The sequence below is a fragment of the Lissotriton helveticus genome, chromosome 8 (assembly GCF_964261635.1).
Source record: "Lissotriton helveticus chromosome 8, aLisHel1.1, whole genome shotgun sequence".
NCBI classification, from domain to species: domain Eukaryota; kingdom Metazoa; phylum Chordata; class Amphibia; order Caudata; family Salamandridae; genus Lissotriton; species Lissotriton helveticus.
The window spans coordinates 721,872,784-721,899,783 of NC_136069.1; the positions used below are offsets into that span (position 1 = coordinate 721,872,784).

General features: G+C 45.6%; 1 protein-coding gene across 4 annotated transcripts in view; it reads left to right on the forward strand.

The window, feature by feature from the left end:
* The window catches only part of FARP1 (FERM, ARH/RhoGEF and pleckstrin domain protein 1), a 543,186-nt gene that overhangs the window by 458,467 nt on the left and 57,719 nt on the right, over positions 1-27,000 (forward strand). For all 4 annotated transcript variants that reach the window (XM_078657512.1, XM_078657514.1, XM_078657515.1 and 1 more), the window contains exons 19-20: positions 18,042-18,172; positions 25,069-25,137. In XM_078657512.1, the coding sequence (XP_078513638.1) occupies positions 18,042-18,172; positions 25,069-25,137 (200 nt within the window). The remainder of the gene's footprint in view (positions 1-18,041; positions 18,173-25,068; positions 25,138-27,000) is intronic.

Here is a 27,000-nt window from a genome sequence, read left to right on the forward strand (position 1 = left end):
TATGTAACGCGGTAATTTCGAAAACGCAGCGCGCAGCGGGAAAACTGCTAGCGCGCATGCGGTTAATTATTTTCGGCAATGGTTCCAGAGTGGACTGTTTTGTGGTCTTAAATATGGGTTGAAAAGCAAATTGTAGCAAAGCAGATTTTAGTTTTAATGAGTTAAGATGTGTTTGGTGGCTTCCTCTATCATCCAAACAACATCCGAGATAATTATATTTATTTGATTTGATCAACTGACGGTTATTTAGAAATCAAGCACCAGATTTTTTTCTTTTTTCCGCAGAATATTACGATTTTTGTTTTTCCTAAGTTTATTGTTAATCCTTTTGAAGTACTGTGTTTATCTAGCGAATTAATTAATCTTTGTAGTTCCGTCGCCTTTTGGCTTAGGACTACATCGTCTGCATACAGAAGTGTACTTCTAGATTGATTCACCAATTTTGAAACATGCCTGACAACCAAATCCAGGGCTGGTACCAGGTCACACATGAACATATTAAAAAGAGCTGGGGGTAATACACACTGTTGTTTGACGCCTTGTTCGGTTTTTCTCTTGATAGGAGCTGCTGTTCTGTTTCCCAGTTTACTCTGTCCCATGTGTCAGTTGTTACAATTAAGTATACACCTTTCCTCACACACTCCAACTCGTCCATGCAAAAAGCTTGCTTGCCTGCATACCGATGGTATAAGTCCTGGATTGCATTGCTCCAGAAGTAAAACAGACCTTTCCCACCTCTCTTTCTTGAAATCCACTATGCTTTCAGTCAGGAGAGCATCGCACCCTTTAACTTTCTGCTGCTTAATCCTCATACTTAGCCTCCGGGAGCATTCGCCACCTTGTCACCCTTTTCTATACTCACTTAGTGAATCTTTCACTCTGCTTCCTTGCTGTTGACAGAGACTTCTTGGTTTTCATAACTTGCATTGGGACCCTCTACTGTTTGCTGTTCTTTTTGTCTGATGCAGTGTTTATAGAGGCGTAGTGGAGGGTTCTTTAGGGCTGCTGTTCTACGATTCTTGGGAGAATGTGGCCACACTTTCCATCAAGTTAGGCAGGGGTTCTTAACCCTTTGAGTTCTATCATCCCCACTGAAAGAGTACTCGAAGCTGGAGACCCACGCCCAAAATCATTCTAGGATTTGAAACGCAAAATAATATACAAAAATACATAAAAGTGTACAATAAAACTACACAAATTATGGAAAAAATATTTGATTCACAAACAACTGAATGTACAGAATGTGACATTTTAATTTTTAAAGGGAAGGTTGGAGCCTTTCAATGTTTGTTTTTGTTTTTTTAAGACAAAGTGGTATAATTGTTGAGTTTTGTTTTCTTATGCAAACATACTTTATTAATCTGCTAATATTATTGCATTCTAAACAGACGTGGACCGCCTGATTAGACGTTGAGGACAGCAGATTAAGTAACGCTACATTAGGGCACAAGACTCCGAGACGGTTCTTTGCCCTCTAGTATAATGAGGGCTCTCTTGCATTTGTGCTTCTGCCTATGCGCAGTCAGTATCCAGTTATGGTGGTGGTGGAGGAGGAGTTGGAGGAGCCGGGCAAGTCACTGCGCTAATGAACATTTGCAGATTATTCAGTATGGCTGCCATCATAGCCAACCTCTGTTGCCTGTGGGGCTCAATTCAGAGATTAGAGTTCTCCTCAAAGGTAGGCTCAGCTTCTGGCCTTCACCCTGAAGGTTCCCTGAAGAGCCTATGCACCTAGAACGATTATTCCTGTTATTACGCTGCGACTTTGGTCCAGCCTAGGCCCCTTCCACAACCGTTCATCCTACAGCTCCTCGCAGCTTCTCAAGTGCTGCAGCAATCGGTTCAACAGCTGCGTGGGCGGTGGCAGAGATGTAGCATTCACCATCTTAAGCTAATCAAACCTGAGTGCAATATCTTTTGCCTTGGAGGTAAAGCATGCCCTATTCTGGTACAAGCAGCCCATATGTTATTTTCTTGCGGCTGTGTTTGTGATAGTCACCTTGTTATTCGAGCCAGGTTAGCTCTGCATTGGCAAGGCTTGTAAAAGTAAAAAGCTGCAGCTCAGGCTGACATTTTCTGTGCTGTCTAAAGAGCATTCATCAGGAAACGAAAATCGTATTATTTTTAATCATGATTTTTCTTCTACCTTGCATGATTTTTTTTTAACACACTTTATTATCGACTGTAGTTTGGCATGAGCAGATACAGAACAGTTAGGGGTACATACAGTCTTTTTCAATGTCTCTCCCCCCCTCCCGTATCGATCAAATGCGAGGAAAATCCCAATATTCGTACATGAAGAATACAGTACAGCCTCTGTCTATAACCGCATATTACAATCGCCCACCATCCGATCAGTGCAGGATCATGCTATATACAATCCGATTCTTAGGATATTCACGTGCATCGTTTTACAATAAACAAACCTATTAAACATACCCGTCCTAACCTCGCCCCTCCACCCCTTTCTGGTCAGTCCCCCCCGAACATATACTGCCCGTGGGTTCTTCGGGCATCACCGAAATTACAGAGTGCCAAAGGCTTAAAGAGCTCAAATGTGTCTTTAAGAAAGGGTCATACACCACACGGTGTCTGAGGACTAATGTGTCCCATTGGGACCTAGCCATTACAGTTGGGGAGAGATCCATTGCTTCTAGGGTAATCAACATAGCTTCCCACTCCAGTGATATAGGATGTTTACGCAAACCCCTTTCCTCTTCTCTTCGGAGGGCTGCCCCTTCCGCTCCACCCCACAACAACAAATCGGCCTGCCAAGTCAGTACTGTGGGGGATCTAGGGGATTCCCACTTCATAGTTATGACCCTAATAGCCAAAACGTATGCCAAGTCTAAGAATTTTAATCCGACTTAGTTTCCCGGAGCGGCGCCGTAGTCCCAGTAAGCAAGATAAGGCCTCAGTAGGGTCTGCCATCTGTGTCAATGTGGTGAGGGTGCGGCAGACCTCACTCCAGTAGTCTCGTAATCTAGGGCAGGACCAAAACATATGGATAAAGTTAGCTTCATCCTCCCCGCAGCGAGGGCAGCGATGAGAGGAATCCGGGAACATAAGATGTATTCTCTTGGGGGTTAAGTATGCTCTATGTAGTACCATCGTTTGGATACATTTACACCTAACGTTGCGTGATACTCTTCTGGGGTATTCCAGTATAGACTGCCATGCTCTATCTGCTATTTCTGTGTCAGTATCAGCGGCCCAGGGTGTCCGTAGGGTAGTAAGCGGGATCGCCGCATGCGTCCTAATCCCCGTATACAGCCAGCGGACCAAATGTCCCCCCGGCCCCATGTAATATAGTAGGTGTAGCAATTCATGTTGTGTGGGTTCAGTTCATTGCGGCACCCAGGTAGTCCTAATATAATGTGTTACCGTGGCGTGCAGCAGGTATAAGCGTAGTGGAGCGACCGTGAACTGTATGAATGAGTCATGATCCAAGAGCACGTCATCCCCGAAAAAGGAGCCTACACCCTCCATCCCACTGTCTGTCCAGTCTTGGAGTCTATTTCGAGTGAGTCTGCCCTGTGGTGTGGGGATGCCTAGAAAGGGGATGTTTGCCGCGTATGGTGGGACCGCTGAAGTATAAGAAAGGGCCTTTCTCCAACAAGTTAGAGCGCATTTTAACAGGGGGGGGGACAGTCCGGGGAGATCCTGGCTTTAGGCAGCAGTAGGGAGTGAAGTTCGCCTCGGCTAAGTTTTTCAGGCGTAAAGCCAATCTCGTGTAACCTTGCATGATTTTGTTACATGAAGGTATACTTTGCGTGTGAAAAAAAAAAGCACCCGTTGTACCAATGGGAGGAAGGTTTGAGCAGAAAATGTCTCTTCACAAGACATTTTCTTCACAGACACTTCTCTTTACACAAATTTGCTTGACTCAAAATCCTGAGAAATTCTGCGCAATTCAAAATCAGGAATTTCACAAATCCTCTAGCCAAATTTACATTTTGCACCAGCCTACTCTCCCTTATTCTACTTTTAAATCCATTATGAAAAATGCATATTGCCAAGTACCTGGCAGTACATCATGAGAGGGCTTAAGAGTTGGAATTTCCATGGATAAGCTTGAAACTGTGAATTCAACCAGGAAAGATAGTTACTGTTCAAAAATAGCAACCTGCAAAAAAGAACAAGGAATTTCCATTTTCTTATAATGACTTCTAGCTGCAGACACCTCACCTTTTGAATGTTCCCTAGGCCTCAGGCTGGATCTGAAAAATGTTTTTGTAATACCTCAGCATGTGGGAAGGTGGCGCTGTGCAGTTCCGGAAGTGACGTGCAGGGCATATAAAGGTGCCACTCCTGAGCGCTGACGTCAATTCCTTTCTTTTCGCACCTCTAGATGTGGATCCGGAGCCTCTCTCGTCTCTCATAGACTGCTTTTTGTCCGATCATTTTTTGGCAAATTTTCAACAGTGTGCAAGGTATGTCTCTCCTTAAGACGATAAGATCTATACTGTTGCAAACTAACGTCTGTGACCGATCCTCACCAGGTTTGCCTGTGTTGTTTTGGGTTCAGCCACAACTCCAAGACCTATGGAGACTCAACCCGAAGGCGGCCCGGGAATGTGAGGTGAAACTCTATTCCACCAAGCACAAGAAGACACAATGTCGCGACCACTCCAAGTCAAAAGCTTGTTCCTGGTCCCGTTCCTGCAGCCGCTCTTGAAGCTCGTCTTTGTCACTCTCCAAATACTCAGGTAGGCAAAGGAAACATAAGAAGTGTAGTCCCACTCCTTCATGTCATTCTCACTCCCCTGATAAAGTGTGTGGGCTGCGCCACGGCCCCGCTCCTGAAGTCGGCTGACTTCAGAGCTGGTTCTGGCACAACCTGAGTTTTCGGGGTCTTCAGCCACATCACGCCAAATTGAAGAGCTTTGCTCATCTATTCTTTGGCTCTTCGGATATCTACAGACTCTCTCTTGCGCCTTTGGGCCCCATGGAACTGAGAGGTCTACCACCTGGATTAGCACCAGTGGGGATCATCCTCTGCACTGGCTGGACCCTCGGAGGTGTTTCCACCCTCTGCTCCAGTACAGACTCGGTCTCCAGTGCCCATACCCAATCCAGGCCTAGGAACATTGATGCCAATGCTGTCTTCGCTGCCCGAAGAGGCTGCCTCAGTTGTCCTTTCTGACATCGACCCGACGCCGGCCGGATTTTGAACATCATCCCAACTGAATCCTACCAAGGTTTCTGCACTTGCCTTACCACCAAGCAGGCAACACTCTTTACATACTCTTTTTGGAACAGACTCTTGACAGCGATCTTGATCAGGATGATGAGTTCACTCAGCCCAATGCTAATGACATCTGGTATGAGGACTTGCAAGACGCTAGCAGATTGGACACCTTCCCCGAGTCAGCCCTTTTCTTCCCTCCTGGCCTGCCACGGATGAATCTGTGTCGCACGCCATGGTAGTGCGCAAGAGAGTCGAAGTCCTTGACATTCAGTTCCCTACAATGAAGGTGAAAACCAACATTCTGACAGTAAGTCCTGCCACCTGAACAGACTGTTTCTGAGCCTCGCCTACCGTGTAATGAGGCCTTGACTGATCGTCTACTAAGAGCCTGGGCTTAGCCTTGTACCAGCCATCAGGCTAATCACAAATTGCCAGACACCATCCCCCTGCACCAGGCAATTCGACCTTCTTGTCGCAGCACCCTCCTCCCGAGAGCTTTGTGGTGCAGGCGTCCACAAGCAAGACCAACCCCAGCTATTTTCGTACCACTCACCCTTATCACAGGCCATTCAGGATGGTCGTGATGCATCAAGTTCATAATTAATTTTGTCTTGGACACACCAACTCTGTCAGACGGGATGTGGGTACAAGTGTTATTTGTCACTTCTCGTGGCTACATTCATCTGGGTTCTTGAGCAGTGTCTACTCCTCCCTGATAGACATGTCATTCAATGGGCTTTGCCTGTTTTGGAGCAAAGCTGATTCTGCTCTTGAATGCTTCAAGGAGAGTAGGCTACTGCTCACTCACGGATTCTTTTTACCCAGCCTCACCGGCCACACTTTCAGCGTTCCTATTGTGGTTTCAGATGAGGTGTTCCTTACTGCCAGCCTGTTCCTCCTCACCAGGGCAGCCGACAGTTTAGCGGGAGCGGCCATGGGGACCACTGTGGCCACTCAGTCCTCCAGCAGCTCCCCCTCCAAGCTTCTTTAGTGTACCTTTACAGGATCATAACCACCCAGTGGGAGACAAAATCCAGAGATTCTATCCGGGTTGGCAGATCACATTCGACGTGTGTACTGCAAATTGTCCAAAAGGTTATACCCTACCCCTCCTTTCTAACCCACCACACACCCCATGGTCACCCCAGCAATTGACCATCTTCTTTTTGTGTGAGGAAGCTCTTTTGGCCACTGAGGGTGTAGAGAGGGAGCTTGTGCCAGAAGTAAGGAGTTGTTGCTATTCCCTCTACTTTGTCTTGGCCAAGTAGGACAGTGGTCTTCAGCCTATCCTAGATCTTCGTCCTCTCAATTCCTTCCTCCAAAGGGAGACTTCAAAATAATCACCCTGGTCCAGGGCTTGTCTGCTTCCAACCCTGGAGTCTGAATGGTGGCATTGGGTCTGGAAGGCGCCTATTTCTTGCCAGCCCATCGGTGCTACTTGTGTTGGGTGAGGAGCATTTTCAGTTCACTGTGCACCCCATTGGTCTCGCCAGTGCCCTTCAGGTGTTTATGAAAGTGATGGCAGTGGTGACAGCACACCTTCAGAGGTTAAGGGTTCCACTCTTCGCCTTCCTCAATGGCTGGCTGTTGAAGACAGGCTTGCCCTAGCCAGTCGTCAACCACCTTCACACTAAAGCGAATCACTTGTCATCCTGGTGGTTCACTATCATAGTGCTGAAGTCACACCTGATTCCTTTTCAGATGCATCCCTTCATCCGACCCATTCTGGACACACTTCAGTTTCATGCTGTTCCCCCAGGAAAGAAAGTCCAGCGCATTCAGGCTAGGATTCAGATCTTTCAGTCTTGGTTCTTGATTTCAGTGAGGGCGACTCTGAGGCTGCTGGGACTGATGGCCTTCTGTAGCCTGTGGTCAAGCACACCAACTAGCATAGCAAGGCTCAGAAGTCTTAGTGGGCTCAGCATCAAGGGAGAACCTCTCTGACCATGTTCAGATTTCAGAGTAGACTGCAAAGGATCTGCAGTGGTGGTTGCTGAACCGCAATTGGGTCAGCTGCTGACCCCTTTCTCTTCCCCACTCAAAACTGACTGTAATGACCAATGCATCGCTTATGGGATGGTGCAACCATCTGTGAGAGGTGGAGATCAGAGTCTCTGCTCCATATCATCTTTCTGAAGTGGAGTCATCCGCTCAACACTTGTAGCCTTCGAGCTGTCCATAAAGGAGAGGCTAATGCAGGTAATATGGCCAATGGCACTGCCATTGTGCATAGCAACAAACAGAACCGGGTGAGGTCACGGACCCTGTCCCAGGATGCAGTTCACCTCTGGAAATGGCTTGACCATCAAAGAATCTTCCTGGTGGTGAACCACTTGGCAGCATAGTTAAATGCTAGGGTGGATGAGCTCAGCTGAGTGGCAGTTACACCCGGAGGTGGCGAAGTTCTCTTCCGCCACCACTGAGAACGCACAATGTCAGCACTTCTGCGTGTTGGAGTTTCCAAGGCGTCTCTCGCTCAGAGACGCATTCCGCCTCTAGTGGAATTCTGGACTCCTGTATGCCTTTCCGCCAATGCAACTCTTGCAACAAGTTCTCAAGAAGATCAGGGCACACCAGGCCTAAGTCACCCTAGTGGCTCCAAATTGCTCACAGAGAGTTTGGTATCCAAAACTACTGGGCTTGAACATATTTCTTCTATCAAGCTGCCCTTCTAGAGGACTTGTTATCCAGTATTGGGGTATCTTTCATAGATTCACATGCCTAAATCATTCCCCGTCGTCGAGGCGGGAGTCCCACGGTAAAAATATATACAATAGCAGTGCCTAAAAATTTCTTGTAGTAGGCTGGAAAAGCCTAAAGGCCTAACTAGGCCTCAAAACTTAGCAGCCTATCTACATCATTATGTAAAAAGACCTGAAATAGTAGCCTCAGCCAATCAGCTGTCCTCACCCTCTAAAACCTTCCTAGCCCAGGCAGTTCTCCTCAGATTTTCACCGCACTTCGTGTGTAAGGGAGTCTCCCTGAGTGCCTACTCAGTTCTTTAGCTTTTTTGGCTTTTTCCTCAGAAAAATGTCTGAAAAGAAAGCTCTTTTCAAGGCTTGTGGTACCTGCTTTAAGAAGAGAGTCCATGTGGATGACCAGCACTCTGACTGCATTTATTGTCTGCACCCCTCACATGTTGTGAAGGACTGTAGAATTTGCCGTACCTTCCCTCAAAAAACAATCAGGGATAGAGAGGCAAGGGTTCTTTTGTGGTTGAAGTCTTCTTCCACTGATGATGAGGACAAGGCCTCTACCTCCAGCAAGAGAGCCAGATCCAAGGAAAGCTCTTCTCCTGAGAGAAAGAAGAAACTAAAATCCTCTCAGAGAGCTTCAGAACCCTCAAAGAGTGCATCTTCTCCTCGGACGACAACTGTGAGTACAGCCCAGACAAAAACTGTTTCTCTGGTGTCTACTCCTACTACTACGTTGACTTCTACTTCTACAACTACTTCTACGGTCACCACTTCATCTATTACTTCACCTCTGATGTCTGTGAAAATATTGTCATCATCTGTGAAGACTTCGACGAAGAAAACTGTCCCGTCGTCGACGTCTCCGTCGACGACGGCTCCATCTACCAAGTCATCGTCGTCGACGAAGGTCTCGTCGACGAAGACACCGACGACGCTCTCGTCGACAAAGGACGCGTCGACCAAGACACCGTCGACGGCCTCGTCGACGAAGGACTCGTCGACGAAGACTCCATCGACGGCCTCGTCAAAGAAGGACTCGACGTCGAAAGCACCATCGAAGGACTCGTCGACGAAGGACTCGTCGACGAAGGACTCGTCGACGAAGGACTCGTCGACGAAGACACCATCGTCAGCCTCGTCGACGAAGGACTCGTCGACGAAGACACCATCGACGGCCTCGTCGACGAAGGACTCGTCGACGAAGACCCCGTCGACGGCGAAATCATTAGTTCTATCAGCGTCGACGGTTCCGTCGACGGACATTCCAATTACAATGGCTTCGTCGTCCTCGACGACAGCAGTGGCAGCTGCTCATCATTTACCCAGTGCTGCCCCTACGAAAATTCAGTATACACATTTTCAAATGAAAACGTATCAGCGAGATTATTCCCATATTTCTCCACTCTTACCATCACATCTATTGGAGACATATGTGGAGGATGAGTCAGATAATGGTGAAGAGGATGAGGGTCCTTTTGGGGTTGCCCGTCACCCGTCACAATTGAATATTAAATGTCAGGAGGATGATGATGAGGATGATGACTATGGCCATTATGGGCAGGAGGATTTCTCGACACCATATCAATCACCCCATGCCAGACCTCAACAATCTGAGAATACTGCTCAATTGCCATCCACTTTAATTCAGGATTTACAAGCAATGTTGGCCGACTATCGCCAGAGGTTTCCTCCGACACCAATTGCACCTGTAGTGCCAGTAACTCCAGTTAACTTGCCAAGGCCTCCGTCGCCGCGAGCATCATTGTCTCCAAGACAGGATGCTGGTCCTGCACCTCAGCATGACACGGATTCTTCTTCTCATGAGGACGAGGATGGCAGAGAAGAGGGCGAATTGCCAGATACTACACCTGTAGATCCATGGGAGGATTATGTCATTCCCATGCCTTCACCGCCTGCACCCCGCCCTTCAGATTCTCCACCTGAGGATATCGGCGGCTTTCATAACATTATGCAACGTGCAGCAAATAGATTTGAGTTGACTGTCACAGTGGAACAATCTGACTGTTTTTTGCATGTCTTTAAAGAGGGATATCGCAGAGTGACCAGAGCTATCCCCATTATTGAATACATATGGAAGGAAGGCCTCAACATTATGAAAACGCCTGCTTCCATTCCTGCAGTCCTTCCACGCATAGAGAAAAAGTATCGAGCACCATCGTATACTCCATCTTGCATAATAGGTCACGCTCGGCCAGACTCTGTCATATCCCAGGCTGCACAACAGAAATCCAAGAATCCTTCTGTTCCCATTGCTACTCCACCTGACAAGGAGGGTAGGAGGCTGGATGCCATTGGCAAGAAGTTTTCTGCAAATGCAGCGGCCTCCATTAAAGCTGCTAATTCGTTAGCTATCCTGGCCCGTTACGATAGGCAGATGTGGTCCGATCTGTCTGAATACCTCGAATTGATCCCTGAAGATCAGCAACCAGAGGTGCGCAGGATTGTACTGGAGGGAGAAAGGGCGGCATCGGAGATCATTGATTGCGCCCTGGATATTTCGAACACCAACTTCAGACAATTGGCAGGAGCAGCAGTACTTAGGCGTCAAGGTTGGCTCCGGGCAACTACTTTCAGGCCTGAGGTCCAAACAAAAATCTTGGACATGGCATATGATGGAGAATCACTTTTTGGAAAGCACATTGATGACGCTTTACTGGCAATAAAGACAGACACAGAAACAGCTAAATCCCTTGGTACCCTACAATACAAGAGGGGATCCTTTAGGGGAGCAAGAGGCTGTGGTTATTCCTCTAGGGGGAACTATTCCAATCAGCAAAACCGCCAATACCAATCTCAATACAAGCAGCCATACTATCAAGGCTCTTACAGACAGCCTGCCTCTGGATCTTTCTCTCGTCAGGGAGGGAACAACGCTCAAACAATCAAGGGCGCGATTCCAACAAGCGCCAATGAGCTTTGCCGGACGTCAGCCGTTCATTCTCCCCTTCCCGTGGGGGCCAAAATTTCCGCCTTTTACCAACAATGGCGGACAATAACCTCAGATCAGTGGGTCCTAGATCTTGTCAAGATCGGCCATACTCTGGAATTTATACAGAAGCCACCAACAACGCCGCCCAGGGGTCCCCCTCCCCCCTCGTCTTCACTTACTCTTCAAAGAAGCCTTAAAGATGCTCCACAAGAATGCGATAGAACGAGTTCCTCTTTCTCAGAAAGGGAAAGGATTTTATTCTCGTTTTTTACTCGTAGAGAAAACTTCAGAGGAATGGCGTCCAATACTAGATCTGCGCAAACTAAACAAATATCTAAAGAAACAGAGTTTTCGCATGGTAACGTTGACGGACATTCTGAATTGTCTCAACAAAGGGGACTTTATGGCTTCTCTGGATCTGCAAGACGCCTACTTCCACATCCCTATTCACCCAAAACACTGCAAATAACTAAGGTTTCAGGTGGCTGGCGTCCACTTTCAGTACAAGGTTCTTCCATTTGGCCTCAAATCGGCCCCCAGAATCTTCACCAAATGTTTGGCCCCAGTGGCAGCAATGTTGAGGTCCCAGGGAATACAAGTTTTCCCTTACCTCGACGACTGGCTGTTAAAAGGACCATCGAGGGGCTCCGCAAAGGAAGCGGTCAGGAGTTCCCTATCCCTTTTTTCGAATCTGGGTCTGACTCTCAATGCAAACAAATCTCAGCTTCAACCTCGTCAGCAGTTGGCCCTTCTGGGAGCGGTCTTGAACACTTGCCAGTGCAAGGCGTTCTTGACTCAGGAACGGCAGAACAAACTGCTGAAACTGGCAAAACAAATATTTGCAAGAAGGTCACTTTCAGTTCGGACATTTGCTTCCCTTCTAGGGATGTGCTCCTCTCCCATCACCCTCATCCTTATGGCGAGACTCAGAATGAGACCATTGCAGGAGGAGTTACTTCGTCAGTGGAGGCAGGTCGACGGATCGTTAGACGACCGCATCAAAGTAACTGCCAAAATGAAACAAGCCCTTCTTTGGTGGTCAAAGGCGCCAAATTTGTCACCAGGCCTCACCTTTCTGCAAGACATTCCAGAGTTCACCCGGACTACAGACGCCTCCATGGAAGGTAGGGGAGGTCACCTCCAGGACCTTCAGATCCAGGGACGATGGCCTCGTCGGTACCGACAGAAACACATCACCGGCTAGAGCTGAGGGCCATTTTTCTTTCCCTGCAAGCCTTCCTTCCCAGGATTGCAAATTCGTCAGTGCTGGTGCGTACAGACAATACCACCAGCATGTACTATATCAACAAACAGGGAGGAACAACATCTCTCACCCTGTCACTGGAGGCTCAGGAGATGTGGGAATGGGCTATACGCCACGGCATATCCCTCAGAGCAGAACATGTGCAAGGAGTCCAGAACTCTCTAGCCGACAACCTCAGCAGAGCTTTCACGGGCTGTCACGAATGGGAGCTCAAACAACATCAAGTAGAAAGGATCTTTCGGATTTGGGGAACACCGGCGCTGGATTTGTTCGCCACGCAGCAGAACAGCAAATGCCGGTTTTATGCCAGCAGGTTTCCTCAACAGGGGTCAAGGGGAAATGCCCTTTTGATGAGATGGTCCGGAATATTTGCGTATGCTTATCCTCCGATTCCGCTCATTCCAAGAGTACTGCAGAAGATGAAGAGGGAGCATTGCACTCTCATCCTCATTGCTCCCCGTTGGCCAAGACAGTTTTGGTTCCAGGAACTTCTTCTGCTCTCTCAGCAGCCTCCACTTCGTCTCAAACCGACAGTGTCCATGTTGACGAGAGAGGGAGGCCAGGTCCAACATCCGGATCCTCAATCGCTGCACTTGCATGCTTGGCTCCTGACTTCCTAGAGTTCAAGGATCTTAATATCTCCTCAGACTGCAGGGCGATCTTATCACAGGCCCGTGTGCAAAGTACCATCAAAACATATCGTCTTAAGTGGAAACGATTTTGCGTATGGTGTGGAGAACATAATATCCATCCACTTCAAGCTCCTCCAGAAGACATTCTTCCATATCTGCTGTCTTTAGCCAGGGCTGGACTCGTTTTTTCGTCCATTAAAGTGCACCTGGCGGCGATATCCAGGTTCAGTAAGAGTTCAAACAAACCATCCTTATGCTCATCGTCTTTGGTCAAGCAATTCCTTAAGGGGCTATTTCGAGCTTTTCCACCAGTTCGTCCTCCTCCCCCGGAGTGGGATCTTAATATTGTTCTGTCTCAACTTCTAAAAAGGCCTTTTGAACCTATTCACAAAGCAGAGCTAAAGTTTTTAACTTGGAAAGTGGCTATCTTACTGGCTCTCACTTCAGCCCGCAGAGTCAGTGAGATACAGGCCTTCACTATTGCCCAGCCTTTCTTGCAATTCTCTAAAGACTTTGTGACGCTTAGAACTAACCCAAGATTCATTCCAAAAGTACCAACTCAGTTCCATATCAATCAACCGGTGAAACTCAAAACTTTTTTTCCGGATCCTAAAACTTCAGTGGAGAAGGTTTTACATTCTCTGGATGTGAAACGGTGCCTGAAGTTTTATCTTCAAAAAACAAAGGACATCCGCAAATCCAATCAACTTTTTGTTGCTTATGGTCAAGCCACCTTGGGGCAAGCTGTAACGAAAGCAACTATAGCTAGATGGTTGTCTTCTACGATTATTTTCTGTCATGACAAAGCCAACAAACCTTTAACAAGAAAGGTTAAAGCGCATTCTACCAGAACAATGTCAACGGCCCTGTTCGCTGGAGTGACGCTGGAGAACATTTGCCGAGCTGCTACGTGGAAAAGTGTGCACACTTTTACCAAACATTACTGTCTGCAGTCGGCAGTTCATGATGATACAGCAGTTGGAGATGCGGTTCTGCAGCATCTTCTGCAATAAGGTTAGACTTTTTACAGTCTTTTATTCTTCATTTGCCTGTTTAAAACATATCTTTGCATTATCATGTTTTTGCATTATCAAATACTGTCATATGTCTAATGTACTTATGAAGGTTTAGATGCATATGTTGTGTTAATAAGTTTGTGCTCTATTACCTTCCTGGTTGTGTAGGGATGTATATGGTTTATTTTGTCTCCCACCTTCCTCTAACGACAGACATGATGTCACTGCTTGCTACTCTGATTCAGGCATGTGAATCTATGAAAGATACCCCAATACTGGATAAGAAAACAAGTTACTTACCTGTAACTACGGTTATCCAGTATTGGTATCTTTCATAGATTCACATGCACCCACCCTCCTCCCCGGCAGGGCAGTTCTGTTTTATGGATACTCATTCTCACTTGTGCTGGGAAAATCTGAGGAGAACTGCCTGGGCTAGGAAGGTTCTAGAGTGTGAGGACAGCTGATTGGCTGAGGCTACTATTTCAGGTCTTTTTACATAATGATGTAGATAGGCTGCTAAGTTTTGAGGCCTAGTTAGGCCTTTAGGCTTTTCCAGCCTACTACAAGAAATTTTTAGGCACTGCTATTGTATATATTTTTACCGTGGGACTCCCGCCTCGACGACGGGGAATGATTCAGGCATGTGAATCTATGAAAAATACCAATACTGGATAACCGTAGTTACAGGTAAGTAACTTGTTTTCTTCTGACAGCAACAGGGCAGGATTCTGCACCCAGGCCTTCTCAATCTCCACCTTCATGCATTGAGATTAAGCAGCAATAGCTGAACACGTTTGACTTTCCCCAGAAGATGATTAATGTCAACTTGGCAGCTAGGCGTCCCTCCACGAAAATTGTATATGTGTGAACAGCAAGAGGTGGAAAAGGTCTTCGCAGTTCAGTGAGTTATGGACTAAGCACAAATGATACTAATTAAAAAAACTATGGAAAGAAAAACTCAGTATGAAAAAGATCTTTAGACCTTTTAGTCTGGATAAAGTTGTGGTTTGGTGTGGCACTCGCCAGGTTGAACCCCTCCAGGCCAAACAGTTTGATGTTTTATGTCTCTAGCCTGGCGAGGCCTTGCTCCCGACAGTTCAAGGTTATCCTTCGGCCCTCTCGAGCTTCTTATGGTTGCCTGATCGACCATCCTTGTTTAAATCACCCATTGTGATGTGATTCCTGAAATTGCTTTAGCACATTTCCCCTTTGTCATGCCTCAATGAACCTCAATCTGTATGTACTTAATGTGTTTGAGCTGCTCCACAGCTGTCCTTTGTGGCTTCTAGCCATCAATACTGTGTTGCTGATTGCCTTCACCTCTGCACAGCATGTGAGTGAGCTTCCGGCTCTGTGTGTTCACCATCCACCATACACTACCTTCTGTGTGTTCATCCTCCTTACACCATCTTGCCTTATATGCTGGTTCTGTGAAATAGTCGACATTCTACCGAAAGTTGTGACCCTGTTCTACGTCAAACCATCACCCGTCCAACGTTTTATGGTCTGCCTCACCCCTCTAAGGAGAAGAAAAGAATCCCATTGGTTGAACCCCAAAAAGTGTGCTCAGTTTCTACATTGATCGTACCAAAGACCACTGGGTGGACAGTCAATTCTTTGTAGGTTTCGGTGGAGGGTTAAAGGGCAGGGCTATGCAGATGTGTACCATCTCGTGCTATGCATTAGGATCTGCTATGCATTCATGAAGAAGCAGCTTCCAGAAAGGTTGCGCACCCACTCCACCAGGGCCAAAGCTGCTACCTATGTGTTTGCATGCGGAGTCCCTGGCCTAGGCATATGCCAGACAGCTACATGGGATTCCCTCCATATGTTCACAAAGCACTATTGTATGGACAGTCAAGTTCGCCGAGATAGTATTCTGCGGACTTGGTCCAGCTGAACTTTTTGGTTTGAGTCCATTCACAGACCCACTGCCAAATAGGTACTGCTTTGGTATACACTCAAAAAATGAGGAATCTGTGGCTAGAAGTCTCTATCAGAAGAACAAGTTTCTTACATCCTGTAATGCTTTCGATTATTCTCCCATCTTTTTACTATAAATTGTATTTGGAACATAAATGTCTCCAAATAAGGGTTTACTGACATCACAGTAACACACAGGGATAATTATTTTCAGAGTGTAGTAAAAATTAAATACTCATGACCGCAGAGGATTACAATTCTCGTCTTTAGCAGAGACTTGTCATTAACGGCCTTGTTTAAAGTCGTTAGAAAAGGTCGCCTATTACGTTCGCTGTCACAGGACATTTGATGAACAGCAGGAGGTGGAAAAGGGCCTGGCAGTTCAGTGAGTCATGAACGATTAAGCACAAATTATATTAATTTTGAAAAAGGTGGGAAGTAAAACTGTTCTGACGCATAAACACACACTCCTATACAATTACCTGAGAGAGGCTGTATTTTTTTTAATACACATGAAATGTAGAAAATGAAAGACCTTCCTTTTAAAAATTGTTCACTTGGTGCCAAGAGTTGGAAAACTGAACCCCTTATTAGCCAAACTGTACCGTGTATTGTCCACACCGCAGACCACTGGCTAACTTGCACACTCCAACGACAATTAAGACAACAGAGTCTATATATAAATAGCATTTTACTTGTGGGTAAACCAGTTTCCCCCATTTTGCCTCTCCTGTGGTACAGAATAAGGCAAATAGGTTTGCCTCCGTCCAGACTCCATGTAAATAGATTTTTGCACCAAGGAAGAAATGAAGGACACTAATTGTGTAATCACTTGAAACAAATGTATTCTTATAAATGAGTTTAAATGAGTGTTAGAGATGTTGACATAAAAATACACACCCATGAATAATACTTTAGAAAAAAGTAAGCAAATTAATTTAGAACTTCTTTTATGCTAGTGTGATATAAAAAAAATCGAATCAGATTGTCCTGAAAGTTGACTCCATATTTTAACACGATCAGATGTGCAGCATTTAAGTGTGACTTATAACAATTTTTTATAAAACTTGAGCCTGTGTATTTTTTCCACCTATCGATTTGCAAACTCAGTTACATGGTGGAAAATCCATGTATGCCATTATGCAATGCTGCAGATACAGTTTGATACATTTCCTATTACACAAGCAGCAAAAATAGTGCACATGGCAATATATTGTTCAAACATTCTACATTCAAGTTATCTCAGTAAGCTCTTGGTCAGTGACGCACCTTTCTGAACCACTATCTTCAATTTTTAAACAAATTCTTGCGCCTCCTGCATATTCAGCTCGTCTCTGGCAAATCATTGCATCACATTTACATTGAGCCACTCTTTACAGAACTACGTCAACCATCGTTAGTTGAAAAGGGGTGGAGTTTTTCACAAAACCCTTTTGGTGGGCAATCAATTTCCACCATGCGGCACTTCTTAATTTTAAACCTCAGAGCGGGTCAGGTTCTGCCTTTACTGCCTTTTCTCGCTTTTCTGAGAATGGTAATTGCTTTTATTCTAATATCGCTATTGCATTCTTTTAACCTTGGCAAACTCTTTTTTTTTTTTTTACTTTTTTTAATCATTTTTATTATAATAGAACAGTCATACAGGGGTATTACAGCACGTGTTCCATACAAGGTCATGAATAGCACATATCAAAAGGCAATACAGCTGCAAGAAGTCAGGCAGGTATCGGAGTTCAGGATAAGAACAACTAACCTTCGCAAACTCTGTAAGAATGTGTTGTTTTTACGCGACTGAGCAGCAATGTGCATTTCTGAAAATAAAATCTAAATAAAGTTATGACATTTGCTTATACACGAAAAAATAGCATACGGCCGGAATGGGGAGGTCCTTAACCTTATCAGAATGTGGGATCCAGACCTGACAAACTTGAATGACGCCTATCTTGCCCAACAAGGCTAAGAGGCCTAGGCTTGCTGGACAGCGAGTAGTTGTTACATGTTAATGAGGTCCCATGCATGACTGAAGGGCGGATTGTGGGGGGGGGGGGGGGGGTGTTTTTTTATATCCGCACAGACTAGGTGTGAGTATGCCGTGGGTGAATGAAAAGGAAGGTTACCATACTTTCCAGGTGGGTATACCCAACTCAGGTTTTTGTAACAAGTCCAATAAATAATATTGGAACTTAAAAATAAGGTTGCAAAAATTAAATAAAACCTGTTTTCCTTTCCTGGTCTCCAGGTTGTACTACATTCAACTTATATCCTGGTACCAGTATACCTTCAAGCCCCAAGCTCAGGAGCCAAAAAAACACCAAGATCTATGCAAATAACTTCTATTGTATTTTTTTTGTGTCTGTTTCTGTTAGCTGCTCTGGCTGAAATTTCTGAACTAGTAGCCCAGCTGCACGGGACGATGATCAAGATGGAGAATTTTCAGAAGCTGCAGGAACTCAAGAAAGACCTGATAGGCATCGACAACCTTGTTATCCCAGGACGGGTGAGTGGTAGTATGCAATGCACTGAAAAACATGTGGTACAAATATGCTGATGTGTTCGCTTGAAATGTAACTCCTGCTTGGTGTCTTTCTGGTGATCATCAACTAGCAAGTTCCTAATTAATTACCAGCCACTTTTACTGCTCCTGTTGTACCCTCTTCCCCATCTTTCCTATTGTGGTGGATGCCACGTCTACACCAGGAAGTCCAAAAAGAAATGTGACGTGACAGCCTTACCCATCCAGACTGTGCCGCCACTCCAAGCATATCCTGTGCATCATAGAAGGCTGAATAGACCAGTGTTGGTGGGTGGCTATCGTTAGGATAGGGATGTGGAAGTACAGGACTAACCGCAATGACGGTTACCGTTAAATAATTCCTTTTTTGCCTGCCTCAACCCAGTCACTGCTTTTGACGCTTACCAGACAGCTACCACTGTAGTAAAACACCAGTAAGCCACTAATGCTGCAACACCGTGTGATCACACTTATACCAAATGAAGAGCACACACAAGGGAAAACAGAATGGAAGACACTGTAATCAAAGATGGTACATTTGTCTGGGTGCTGTGGGCCTAATGCAGCATAGAAAATGGGCCTCTGACCTCCTCTGGGGACAAAGACTCCCATAAGGAGTAGCAGCGGCCCATCACACCGCTGGGCACTAATGCAGTAGCACCTACTGCTCTAGTGATAATTATGCCCCTGGCCAAAGTTCACTCCACCCATATTCAGCCTCACAAACCAGAATGATAGACTGAGTACGGGGAGGCCTTGGTATAGGCCCTACTAATCTCTGTAAGAGAATTATCCCTGGCGGGAAATGTAACAGAAATCTACATGTCCTGTGAGACAATAAACTTGTCCCACTTATTCCCAAATCAATTTTGTGTGCGGTCACAGAAACATTAATATATTTTTGTTTGAATAAAACCGACCAACAATATCAATGATTTGTAAAAATGTTACATTATAACTTGATTTTATTGCTGAGAAAAATGATATTCTCCTTAATTACTGAGACACAACAATAAATTAACTTGAATGACTGAGTTCAGGTCCAGTAGTTTGGATACACTGGTCCAGAAAGCAAGCGGCAGCTCATTTGCACATCCATCCGTGTTGGTTGTATGTGGAAATATCTGCTACAGAAGCATCACGCTGCCAAAATACCGAGGACCAAAATCTAAAGTCTGGAGTTGAGTGTAGTAAATCAGTACATACCAATTACCTTCTCAATATTTTGCTCCTCAGTATTTTGTTTACAATATTCTGGTAGTACGATCTTCTGAAGTGAGTAGAAGGTGTGGAGTATCTCAATGTTGCAGTAAGAATTCTGTGCATGTTGGGGAGGTGCTGTCTGTCACGAGACGCCTGACCTGTTTCCATCCCTGTTGGTTCTTTGCCCCTCATCTTGCCTTACTGACATACTCACTGCACATACACATAACCCAACTGCAATGACACACACTCTCAGAACAGACAAACACACCTACTGCATTCTTAAACCCATTGTACAGACACACAACTACAGTACCGGTGTACACAGCCCTGCATAGACTGATACATCACTTACTGTAGAGATACCCAACCCCATGCAGGCACACATCCTTGAAGACATACTCCTACCCTGCCCCACACTCAGACCAAAGCACCCCACTCTAGATAGACCCATGCACTCCCTATTGACAGACACAACCCCACCCTCCCAGAGTAGACCGAGACAAACTCTTGTGCAGACACACCCCCTCTGTGCAGACACACCCCCTCTGTGCAGACACACCCCCTCTGTGCAGACACACCCCCTCTGTGCAGACACACCCCCTCTGTGCAGACACACCCCCTCTGTGCAGACACACCCCCTCTGTGCAGACACACCCCCTCTGTGCAGACACCCCCCCTCTGTGCAGACACCCCCCCCTCTGTGCAGACACCCCCCCTCTGTGCAGACACACACCCCTCTGTGCAGACACACACCCACTTCAGGCATCCATACAGCACAGATACACATATACATGTCTTGCAAACTTGCAGAGACACACCTACACCATGCACAGACACAGAACTCCTGTAGACAGACAGCCCGTCCACTGTAAATTGACACGGAAAGAGTCATTCCAAGCACAGAAATACTTCCTACACATAAACATGCTTGCTCCCTCTGCAGAGACTCGCATGCCCTTCAAACACAGTAGCAATTACCTGCTCCAAGTTTACCCTCATGCAAGTCAACTTCACTTACACTTCCCAAACTGTAGAGATTGTTGCCTGGATTTAGGGGATGACCTGTCGCAGTTGCACAAAGTGCTGTTGCAAGGGTGGGCTGGCCTAGCGGAATGTGGATGAAGATATTGGAATGAAGGAAGGGTCAGTCATAGTCTCTCTCTGCTAGTGGTGGACTGACCAATAACTCAAATCAGCTATTGCGGGGTGGAGCAGGCTGCACCAAAGGTTTTGGACCAGTGCTCTGCTGGCTGATGATTGGCCCTTTGCTAGTGGGCGGGTTTGCGGCTATCCGCGTTCACGTTCCTCCCTTTTAGCATCTCTAAAAATAAAACAAATGTGCTTCTAAAGCTGCATTGAGCAATGCATTTTCTGTGATTCAGCTCCTCTCCCATATACCATGTAAACAAACACTGCCCTGTCACAGGCATCTCTGCCCACTTCCTACAGAAAGCGTGCTATGCTGCAGGGAACATCTTTCCTGCCTATTCCTGATGTGTTGCAGTCTGCTCTGGCCAGTTCCTGAGGATATTTTATACCAAAGTTCTCAGAGAGGACTGTGCTAATAGAAAAGCCACAAAGCTTACTGACAGGCTGTTACCTTTGATGTACTTGGCCGTCTGAGCAAAGTAATGTATGCATTAGGCAGTGCTTAACAGGGAAGGTTTGCATAACATGTGCCTAACTTATGCATGATTTTAGTAGAGATAGTACCCGCAATGAAATCCACGGATTTCCAAAAAGACTGGAAGAAGCCACTTATTTTCTATTCCAAGGAGGGACATTCTGCAAATGTATAAGAAATATACATGTACATTGCTGCAGGAGAATGGTTTCAAGGAAGTTTTGGATTTTGTGGCTGATGTGCCCAGCGTAGGTCCATGAGGGCAGGTCAAAATCCATGGCTAGACTTTCAGATTCCTCACTGGCTATCCAAATGAATTCCAATGAGATTAAATGTATATTTGTTTATTTTGTGTGATAATCCTGTAACTCTACCGTGGGTTTGGCCCTCCTTGGCCATCCCTACCCTCTTTAGCTGTTTACGGCTCTCTGTTCTTTTACATGTGATGCTCTACAATTCCCATGCCCACCAAGCACAGAATAGATGGCGTTCATCAACATGACTGAAGTTTGAGATTGCTTGCTTTAACTTTTAGAAAGACTGCGTTTCTAACGCTGCCACTCATGTCAAGGAGCGGAGCCTGGCTCCAGCAGACAGGGCCTCAATCCCCTCTGTGCCACCTTCAGTGCTGTTGTGAGGAGATGGTACAGTGAGGAAGCCTTCAAGGTGCTATGAGCAACACTGAAAGTCTTGGAATATGCACAGATCATAGTACAGGACCAAAGAGAGAACTGTCTTCATGATGAAATTATATGCAAAGGTTTTAATAAAGAATAACAACACACACAAAAAAAGAAACTTTATATGCACAACATATTTTGGCACACACTCCAAATAGTAAGCTTGGGCATGTTTGATCACCGAGTTGCAGAAATGTCGGGATGTTTTCCAGAACCATTGTTCTAAATAGCTTGTTTTTCACAGAAAGAGTGACAAATGCAGTGAACCCCTGGCAGCGTACACCAGTTTAAACAGTTGCACGATCATTGGCAGAGCAACAGAAATTAAAGTTTTAAAGTAGCGGGTCAAAACGTTCTGACAGTAAACAAACGTTGTTGTCCCGACTGACCATTAAAGGCTTTAGTCGGTCTCCAGCAAGTTTATGCCCTTCCACTCAGTGTGTGAGCATTATTAGCTCTCTAAAGGGCATAGCATGTATTTCCAAAGGAGTTATTTTTTGTACTTTAGCGTCTCCCTCTCATTTATCTCGAAAACAAAAGTGTGCCCCTGCCAGACACTCTAATACATCGTGAATAAATGATCCTGGCCTATTAAGGCCCGGAATTCGTTCAACCTCATGCAGTGGGCGAAGATAACATGAGAGCCAGGGCCAGAAGGGTTTGATGAAATGTTCCTCGACTTGCACGTTTTCCCATGCCAAGCCATCTTGATTGGCTGAGGTCGAAAGTGTTGCAACTTTGTCCATGTTTACTTTGATTTAATGTCTAGGTGTCCGTCTGACAAAATAGACATGGAATCTTCTTGCCTCTGACAGACATCACCATGTCTCGGGTATCTAGTGATATGAATTCCCCACCCCTGAAGAGAACTACAAACCCCAATGGGCTGGCCTGGGTAGCCGAAGGAAATGGGATACCTGTCGAAGAACAGGCAAGACCTGTTGTTGAGGTTATTCCCCAACGGAGGCCGCACTGTGGCTTATTTATCCTGATCTGTCATGCCAATAAAATTTCAATTGGTCATCGGATGGCCCTTACCCCTTAGATGTGCCCAAAGAAAGCACGAGAGCTCTCAACCTTCATTGTATGCCATGCCTGTTCCTCCCCAGAATTGACACTGGTTACGCAGAGACAAACGCGTCCTTAGGGCACATGGCATTTCAGCATGGAGTAGCATCATGTCGGATAAAGCAATCAAGGAGGGCTTCCAGCACAGAAGGGGACATAGCTCTACCAGTACTGCTTGTCCATATCACTACCAAGGCGGCCATTTTCATTGTCAAACCACTTGGTCCTCCACCTCAAAGGACTTAGATGATCCTCCACTTCTCTGAGGACAAATGGGATATTGTATCGAGGAGACAGCAGCCCAGGGCCTGACTGGCCGTAGCGGGCACCGGGCGTTTACCCGGTGGGCCGCCAGGGTGGGGGCCGGTTTTGGACCAGTGGGGGGCTAATCAGCCCCCTGTAACAAAAGCGCTAGTGGTGACGGTGAGACTGGAGTGGTGTTTTCCACTAGCCCCCCCTTCACTCTCCCCCGGGGGCAGGACCATCTTTTTGCCAGGGCCGCTCTCAGTACCCAGTCTGGCCTGCAGCAGCCTTATCAAATGACTTGACTAGTAAAAACTGTAAAGTAAATTTCTGCCAGCAACCCCTACAAAGCGATCCCAAGGCCCCCTCAGAAGGCATTCGAAGCTGTCCAAAATGGAAAACCGTACAACAGCATACTTCAGGAACAGAAGAACAGCCTAATATCAATGGAGAGATTTCCTAAGAACCCACACCACTCTTAATAAAAAAGCTCAATGTCAAGAATGAGGTTGAAGAGTAGAAGGGCACCAGAATTGTAGTTCACCAAGGGCAAGGGAAGCCGGCAACCCCATCTACCCAATCTTCTCCCTCACATTTTCCAAAGAGACAAGGTGCCTACAAGACATTTGTGGCTGAAAGGGACTACCAAGAAGATGGTACCTCCCAGAAGCCCCAGAGATTTGGATTGAGACCTTCCTTGTCAGCGCACTTAACTTAGAGCTGTTACACGTGGTCTGGCTGAACAGCAGGCAGGGCAGGTTTTGATCATTAAAACCCCCCGCAAGGAGCACTCGCTGTAGCTGTTCTTGCAAACGGGCACGGACTCCTCAGCGCCTGGAATCAGCCGTTTGCAAGAGGCCACTCTCCAGGACGAATGAAGATGAATCAAAAGAGTATGTGTAGGAAGCTCGCCTGTGGGATTTGAATACTTGTGTCATAATATTGCCCTACATCATGCTGTTGCTGGGGCCTGCCTATCCCCCATGAGCTTGCAAAATGTTGGCATTGGCTACAGTGGTCTTTTTCTCAAAGTTGCTTATCCTTACACTTTAGCTCTAGATTGACGACCCATAGTAAAAGCTCTAACAGTGAAGATGCACAGTTAAATGTGGCTAATCCTTGCAGGAATTTAGGTTTGCATCCGAGTGACCTATATACATTACAATTACTACTCATGATCCTATGCTGCACTGCTTTGTTTAAGCAAATGTTCAATGGCACTACCTCCCCAGAGCATACAGGCATGTCTATATGCAACCAGAAAATGGTGCAACATTAGTCATTCGTCCTCATATTCCACAATTCTTGTTCTATTAGTAACATGTTCGACTCAAATATTTATGTGGCTTTGTTCAGGATGTATGCCTGCCTTTCCAAATGAAATAGGCAAACCCCTGATCTATACTGTGGCCCTTTCTTCATCATTTCCAGTGCAATTCTGCCTTTGGCCAGTATCTCAGGGAGCCCAACTAGCTTGGGATGGGTTTGTAGTTCCAAACCTCTTATCAGAAGTAATCTCCTTTATTACCTGGTATCAGAAATCCACAATGACCAACCAGCCACCTCCACCCAAATAACCAAAGTCTACATCCATGCAGAGAGAATTGAGACATTTAGGCGAGAGAATTGAGCCATTTTTCTCTTCTCTCATTTTTCTCTTCTCTCTCTCGCTCTTCTTTTAAGGTACTTATATTGCCCATGCCTCCCCTTTTATTCTCCTCTTAAAACCTTCTGGTGTTTTTCTATAGTGTGATCCATCCATTTAGTTACTTTTGTTCCCGTAAATATCGGATATGTCCACACACTGGCCAAAAAATGCACTTATAACTGTACTGATATTCTTGTGCGCCTTTGCTCAGGGAGGTGGGAAGCAAAAAGGGACTGTCTACTGTTTCAATTCAGGTTCCCATTTTATTTTCAAGAAAATAACAGCACTTGGTAAATATTAGTGTTAGCTCAAAATGCGATTGGGTTTTCTTTACCAAGTGTCTGCACATTCTGTTCAACCCTGCTTGTACTGGGCACTTTGACACCTGCCTTTTCTCTTGCTTTCTTTCAAGGAGTTCATTAGGCTAGGCAGCCTCAGCAAGCTCTCTGGGAAAGGCTTACAACAGCGCATGTTTTTCCTGGTAAGTGGGGGGAACTGTTTGTACTGTGACTAATTGGGTGTCTTATTGAGGCTGACATTCAGACTCCGAGCATGCATAAAGGACATGAGTGTGAAAGATGTGCAGTCAAAAGCTCCTGTGACATTAAATGACATTTATAACTGCTTGCAGAATATTGCTGGGCACTTGGCCTCGAAACTTCATTGATTGCTATGACAGTTTTGAATGTGTTCCTTTGAAATGTCTGCTATAGTTTTACATTAATAATAGTTTCAGTCATGATAATGTCTGGGGTTGTGAAATTCATTTAATCTGCTTTTATGTAATTACGTGAAATTTCAGAAAAATTACGCAAAGTGCAGAACTAGCATTTAGTGTTATATAGTAGCGTGAAACGTGTTATGTTTTTTTAGGGCATAAAGATACATTTTGTGCTTTAAAATGTTCAAAATACACAAGTGCTGCAAACAGCTGCGCAGGTTCTGGTCTTTCATGTTGTTCCTGTGCACTTACACAAATCTTTCTCTGTGAAAGGCCATTAATTACGCAATATGGTGTAAAAGCATTATTTCTGGGATTGTGTGTAACAAGCATAACTCGAAGTTACGCCAGATTACGCCCGCCTAACAGAAGTTTCGCCCGGGCCTAGTATTCTCGCACAGCGAGGTGTGTCAATCAATCAACAGTACTTAGTTGATCTTGAAGTATGAAAGTCTTAGTTGACCTTGCCCTATTTCACATTTTTGACCTCCTGCTTGCAGACTCTTTTCCAGAGCATATGCTTAAATCCGCACATCTATCTGAACCAGTGCTTAATTTGAGCTGGTGGTTTCCGGCACCGGCCCTTAATTGGCAACACCAGCACTTATGACGGATTGCCATATGGTGACGCTGTTTGTCTAAATTAGAGATGAACACAACAACACTTCTTTATTAATTCAATATACATTAGAAATTACTAACACCTGCTGCAGAAGACACTCATAGCTTTGGGGACCAGGAATAATCTGAATTTTCACAGTTGTAGGGTGTGGTTGTTAGACATTGTGTTGGTTATGGCATTGGCAGTGCTGACAGGGACAGTGGGTCGTGCAAGCTGCAGTGGCCTCCTGATGAGGGCCTGGCACTTACTTTCTTACAAATTAAGCACTGATCGCAGCAGCTACTATACGCTATCACATTTTTTATTCGTGTTTAACTCCGTAGACGCCATTGCACTGTAGTGTGCATCAAAAAAGCTACCCTTAAACAGTCTGCATCTGTAATACACATGCCAATGTAGCCAGATATCTGATGTAGTAAAACTTTGACACTTTCATTGATGAGCAGTTGAATTTAAGTTTTGATTGACAGCACACTGCTGACCGAATGCCGCAGTTGATGTAACAGCATATCATGCAATCGATTAAAATCAGTTCATAGGAGTATTTTGTGATAACCAATCCCAGATTTAGGAGCATCAAAATGTCACACACGGGCTGTGTCAAAGAGAAGGTCCACCTCTTTCGTACTCAGATAATCACAGTGTGAAAAGCTTTGAGATGTTGCTTCAAGTTCTACATTGGTCACATTTTCTGACTTGAAGGTACCTGTTGCAGTCGTATTTTGAGAACGGATCCATAAACAACAGTTGATGGACAGAATGCAGAACAATGTCATACATTCACCCCAGTACAGAGATCTGGGCCTAAATCCATCCAACTACCCCGAGTGGGATGGGTATGCTCAGACGTGAGTCCCATGCTCTCCACACCACTGGAGTCGAGCTATCCTGGCTGAAGACGACTGATAGCCAGAAACCGGTCCCCGGAAGTTTGTTTCCGGTCCAGGGAAGGCATGGCTTGGCAGTTCGGTCTGGACTGTTCCCATGAGGCACAGGGTCAA